Source organism: Daktulosphaira vitifoliae, unplaced genomic scaffold, assembly GCF_025091365.1.
Source record: "Daktulosphaira vitifoliae isolate Bord-2020 unplaced genomic scaffold, ASM2509136v1 Scaffold_517, whole genome shotgun sequence".
Classification (NCBI taxonomy): domain Eukaryota; kingdom Metazoa; phylum Arthropoda; class Insecta; order Hemiptera; family Phylloxeridae; genus Daktulosphaira; species Daktulosphaira vitifoliae.
Window position 1 is genome coordinate 2,136 of NW_026100082.1, and position 6,350 is coordinate 8,485.

General features: G+C 33.4%; 1 protein-coding gene across 1 annotated transcript; it reads right to left on the reverse strand.

Moving 5' to 3' along the window:
* Positions 1 to 496: 496 nt before the first annotated feature.
* LOC126909540 (uncharacterized) lies at positions 497 to 2,834 on the reverse strand. Its single transcript, XM_050691976.1, has 2 exons — positions 1,220 to 2,834; positions 497 to 1,089 (listed from the first exon to the last, which is right to left on the reverse strand). The coding sequence occupies exons 1-2, from the start codon at positions 1,884 to 1,886 to the stop codon at positions 497 to 499; spliced, it is 1,260 nt and encodes a 419-aa protein (XP_050547933.1). The 5' UTR covers positions 1,887 to 2,834.
* Between the last annotated feature and the right edge of the window lie 3,516 nt (positions 2,835 to 6,350).

The window sequence follows — 6,350 nt, forward strand, 5'->3', positions numbered from 1 at the left end:
TATACAACGAAAAAATACTATAATACTATAATACTACTAAAAATACTATATAACAAAATAATATTGACATATAGATGAAAAAAAATAACAATTATTAATAAATTTGCATGTACAAAAGAGGTACTATCATAAAGTTATTGTACACGAATTTAATAAAAAAAAAAATACAAAATGTACAATATTTCTAACGGAATCAAATAACATCGAACTGATGTGTCACTCGACATTGGAAACTCAATGTTGCGCATTGTAGAATATTGTAGAAAACGTGTTTCCAATGAAGAAAAAGCCATCCCCGGCGTGTACTTCGATTAAACACGGCCGTTTAAATTGTAAGTACAGCGTCTGGGGCAGAAAAAATAGAGTTATAAGGCGAATATTACATATTTCAATTGGTATTGATGAGTAGGTCGGTATTAGTCGAAATCGGTGTGTCGTATAAAGTCGTGATTGGTAAACGTGAATCTTGATGATGGGCAAATATATTATATTTACGTCAAAATTGGAATAATGTGCCGGCTTCTAGTTCGTACTTATGCCTCAACCGGACATAAGGCATTGCGAGCGGGTTGATCGGCGTGCCGTCGTCTCTGGACATCTTCTCGGCCAACTCCAAAGATAACGGTCCGCAATCATAACCGTTGCGTTGTTGCACAGCTTTTCCGTACCGTAAAGTCCATTGGGAAGAATATCCGTAGTTTTCGATCTCCCATTCGATTAGAAATTGTCTAAATAACGACGGGTAAGGGCCATTGTAGGAGTTGAGACTGTCGAAAAACGTTATTGTCTTTTCGGGTACATCGACTACAGTCATGGTCCAATGGTTGCCGTTCACGTGCATGGGCACCAACAGGAGTTTTAAAGAGTGTATATCGATTTTGATCCATCTTTTCACGCCAGCGTATCCGCGTCGGGAAAGCGCCTCCATAAAATCGGTGTTCAGGTAGTGCACTTTGCCTTGCGAACGCGATGCAATCAGACTTAAATACGCGTTGATTGTGTCGCCGCTGTACCACGTCGTCGCAGTGAGAAATGAATCGTACGAGGGCGGGTTCTTCTTTTTCTCGTTCAAATCTCGCGGCGGCACGTCTGAAAGCAAAATTTTTTATTTTTTAATCCGATCGCTTAACTCTCGTTTAAATAATTTATCTAGTTTTAAATACTATTATATATCTAATGCCGTTTATTTAAGTCTAGTTAATGGACTTGTCTTTTTTACCGTATAAGGAAGGACCATCGTTATCGCTCTCGGCCGAGTCTATGTCGATTGATTCAGTTGTTGTGCTCGCGTTATTCGAACTGTATACTCGAGGCGATGTTTTCGTATCGAGGGAAAACGTTGGTGTCTCGTTGAGCTTCCAGACTTTCAAGACCAATCCGTTGGGTTTATCGATGTCGTCGTCAGTCGTCTGCTTCATTTTTTTTGTCGCATAGTATTCGGTATTCGTAGTGAGCTTTCGTTTATTGGACATGCAAGAATATGGGGTGACCCACCCTTGTCCCACCCTTGTCGAACCACCCTTAGATGCGCACCGCAATCTCTCCAATATAGAGATTTTAGGAGACGCATCTAGGGAGTTGGCCGTCGTCAATATCGTACCAGAATCCAAACATACCGTTGCCAATGACCTCCCGGCTATTTCACCGGTGGGAGTGGCTTGGTCACCACCACTCCCTGCAGTTGCAGTACCAACCCCGTGGTTGGCTGCAGGAGCCTGCCTCAACACTCCTGCATTTGGTGCGTATTCGATTGATGACGACACCTGGTGGGTACGCCCCCCACCAACCGCCGGCACTGGGGCATCCGAATCCCCTGATGCAGTAACATTTACTCCTTTCGATTCCATTTTCATAAATGTGATATGATTTGAGGGGGCTGCCCTCATAGCCAGTCCCTCCGGCCAGTGAGCGGCTAACTTCACTGGTTGCGTTGCCGTTTAACTCCGTTCGCACCCAAACGCTACCGCTTATTCGTCCTTATAAAGGCTTATTTCACGGCTATCCTGTATATCTACAGGATTAACAAGCGTTTGGGCGGCTCGCTGTCAGCGACCGCTTATTCGTCAGTCCAAATTAATGGACTGCTTATTTCGCGGCTAACCTGCATATCTGCAGGCCGTTCCTCTATCCGCAACCTGAGGACGCGCCCGATTCCCCGAGCTAGGGAAACTGCGTTCGTGACGACGTTTCGTAGCCCCGTAGAGCCCGATCACACCGACACTGTAACGCAGCGCAACGGGCGTTTATTTAAGTCTAGTTAATGGACTTGTCTTTTTTACCGTATAAGGAAGGACCATCGTTATCGCTCTCGGCCGAGTCTATGTCGATTGATTCAGTTGTTGTGCTCGCGTTATTCGAACTGTATACTCGAGGCGATGTTTTCGTATCGAGGGAAAACGTTGATGTCTCGTTGAGCTTCCAGACTTTCAAGACCAATCCGTTGGGTTTATCGATGTCGTCGTCAGTCGTCTGCTTCATTTTTTTTGTCGCATAGTATTCGGTATTCGTAGTGAGCTTTCGTTTATTGGACATGCAAGAATATGGGGTGACCCACGAAAGCCGTTTCATTTTTGTAAACGTAAAGTCACAATCGGTAATACCGTTTCGTTTGTTTTTTATCAGTCCGATAGCCGATGGCTTTGATATCGTAATCGTGTCAGTGTTGGCGATATATTTCGGTTTGGTAGCAATCTTGTCCGCGGAAGATCCGTTTGGATTCACGGTTAGTATTTTGACGTTGTAGGGCACTCTAGCGTTGGTCGTTTTTGACCGATCGGTGGCCAATACGGTGTTTCTATACATATCGTGATTTTCGTCTGCCGAAAAGGATTCAATACACGACGGCAATGTCTGTACACAGAGAACTCGTAAGCTTTTGCGAAGATTTTAAAAATTTCAATTGCTTTCCATAACACAAAAATCGCCGTAATTCGTTCAAAATTATTTACTTAAAGTGCGTTTATTTGGTATCCAAGCAAATTCACACAAAAGTAAATATAAATTAATACAGTATACAGTATCACGATAAACACACCGCGTGCCCGTTGAAATTATCAGCCAGATGAGTTAAATGTTTTTTTTCAATAATGAACATTAAATTCTTAAATTAATAACTTCACTAGAAAAATAATAATAAATCACATATATCCGTAGTTTTCGATGGCATATATATATAAAATTACTTACTTCTTTTATTCTTGCAAACTGCTGTAAAATGATTTGATAAATATGTTATCTCGATATGTTTATATATGTTTAAAAGTATTTAATTCGCTCTTCGTCAAAAGATAAATAATTAAAACAAGTTATTTTCATGTATAAATAAATCGCGTAAAAGTCAGCCGACAACAACACAGGGCTGTGACTGATAATTATTTCTTTTTATTCTTATTTCAATCCGGAGAAAACGAACTCTCTTGCTCGTTGTCACTCCTTCTTCTCTCCTCAGAGTCTGAAAGGATTTCAGTGCTTTTTATAGTAAAATGATAGTACCCCCTATCCAGGGATATTGTTGTCAGCGCTTTTAGTGATCTTTTTAGTTTATTGTATTTAATTATACATTACATAATTATTATATTGAGATATTATATTTAACAATTGATAAATTGAAATATATATACAAATAATAAGAAATTGTGTTGAACATCGTATTTGTTATGACAGATGAATTAAATGTTTTTTTTTTTGTTTTGTACACTCCTTTATTGCAAGGGGTCTAAATTATAAGTATAATAATTATTTTACAATTAACTGGAAATGCAATAACGAATAATAATTTATCATTTACACAAAAATATTTGAACTCCCTATATTTTTTTTTCCAGAAATATGAATAAATATCTATTGACTTTTATGACTTTAAATTAATTAAAACTTTATAATCTTTTGTATTAAAATATTTTTATGTAAAATAATAAAAAATTATAAATATAGTATATTTACTATTATATAATAGTAAATTATAAAAATTTTTATACCCACGCATAGTTATTAATTATTTTTTATAATTTATTATTATTTTTAATAGGTACATTATTTAAAATAAACCCAGCACAGTGGGGTTGAGGCACAGTATTTCGTGGCATAATTGAGTCCAGCATAGAAGATATCTGACAGTGATTAAAATCACTATCATAAAAAACGATTCGATGCAAATCTGTAGATAGTGTTTAATTTATAAAAATTAATGGATTATTCCAAAAGCTATAGGACCTCCTATTTTATTATTTATATTTTGATTAAAAGTTGTATGATTAATAAGTGTAATATATGAATAAATAAATTTATATATATTATTAATATATAAATATGAATAGTACCTATCTCAAAATAAATATAATGATCCATACATTATTCAAAAAGTTATAGCATTATAAAGTTAAGAATATAAAAAAGAATTTTTTTTAAATAATCGAATTTTTTTTTATTGACTTTAATGTTTGTTTTTACCATGAACATTTTTTTTTTTTTCATAATAAAGTATATTACATACCTTTAATTTTAGATAAAAGTGATATAAAAGTGTCAGTATTTCCAAAACAATTACAAAAGTTAAGTTGAAAAAGTTTTACTTTAAGTTTTGAACCCGCCGTGCAAAAATGTAACTGGTCTGATTTAAAAAAAAAATATGTCGATTGAAAGAAATATATAAATATTATTTCTCTTAAAAAAGTTGTAGCATTTTAAAGTTAAAAATGTAAAATATAGGATCGAGAATTTTAACACAAAAATAGCATTCGGTAGCCATTTTCACTGTGAGGATAAAATTAAATCCGAAATTTTTTTTTTTCCCATAATAAAGTATATTACATAAGCTTTAATTTAAGGTATACATAAAAGTGTCAGTATTTAAGGAACACTTTAAAAAGTTAAGTTGAAAAAGTTAATTTTTGTGAAATAGTTGTCATTTTTAATCGCTCCCTGTGGGCAGGTAAAGGGTCATATTGATAAAAAAATATTTTGAATGATAAGTAATAACATTAGGCATCTATTGAAAAAAAATTATATTGATTTGTTAAATTTTGAAAAAATTATGGCAGTTTTAAGTAAAAAAATTTTTAAAAATTTCGAAAATTACCGATTTTTAGATTTGTAATGTTTTTGAAGATTTTCCCCATTTACGGGGAACGAGAGAAAATTTTTTAATTTTTAAGGGCAATGTCTTCGACTAGGTACGATTTTTGATCTTTTGACGTATTGTTGAAAGAAATCGGTTCGATGAGAGCTGAGAAAAAGTGGTAACAGACACAAAAATAAAATAAATAAATAAACAAAAACACATCATTAATTGAACATTTTTTTTTAACTCAAAAAAAATTAAGGAAAAATTTCATAAAAATCATTGTCACAGGGTAATTTAGAATATCACGATAAACACACCGTGTGCCCGTTGAAATTGTTAGCCAGATGAATTAAATGTTTTTTTTGTTTTGTACACTCCTTTATTGCAAGGGGTTTTTCGAGTTCCTTCCATTCAAGAATAGTCAAATTGATTTAAATTCAGGTTTCTCAAGAGTGTAGAGTGATATAAATAAGATTGAATCCATTCAACATCGTTTTTTAAACGTAATCCCTTCTAAAATTAAAAATAATGAAATTAATCATAAAAAGTTACTTGAAAATCTAAAAATGTATTCTCTTTTGTGTAGAAGAATTTGTTTAGATGTTATATGGATTTATAATCTACTAAATAATAAAATCAATTGTCCCGAAATTTTAAACTTAATACCGATGAACGTTCCTCAAGTATCTCTCCGTTCCTATCCAATGTTTTATATATCCATTCATACACAAAACTATAGTAGAAACGCTCCGGTAAATCGAATGTTGAATTTATGTAATAAAATAAATAATTTTGATTTTTATCATTATGGTCTATTTGTTGTAAAACATTTAATTCATAATACCATAATTATATACACTTTTTTAGCTAACTTGTTTGTAACGTATTTAGTATTATTGAATTTTTATAATCATTTAATTATTAAATTAATATCACTATGTACTATTTTATATTGTATTTGTTTTTTTTCTATGTTATTATCTGTACTATTTACCTCACAGGCGTAATCATCCATTATGATGAAATAAATAAATAAATATCCGTAGTTTTCGATGGCATATATATATATGCAATTGTGACGGATCTGGATGTCTCGCCTGAGGGAATTTAATATTTATTTGTTGTTCGTGTTACTGTCTGGAATCCCAATGGAGTAATCCGTACAGAGTCCTTCAATATGTGTATATGAGGTAGTGATTATGAGTAAAGTTATGAATTCAACACTTTCAAAGCAATGCATTATAATTATAGATATTATAATGTATTATAAGATTTACATTAAGTTACA

Coding starts and splice junctions, on each gene's coding strand:
- LOC126909540 (XM_050691976.1), bottom strand. CDS start 1,886: ATGAGGGCAGCCCCCTCAAATCATATCACATTTATGAAAATGGAATCG. Junction 1,090..1,219: donor CGATGGTCCTTCCTTATACG/GTAAAAAAGACA, acceptor TTTTGCTTTCAG/ACGTGCCGCCGCGAGATTTG.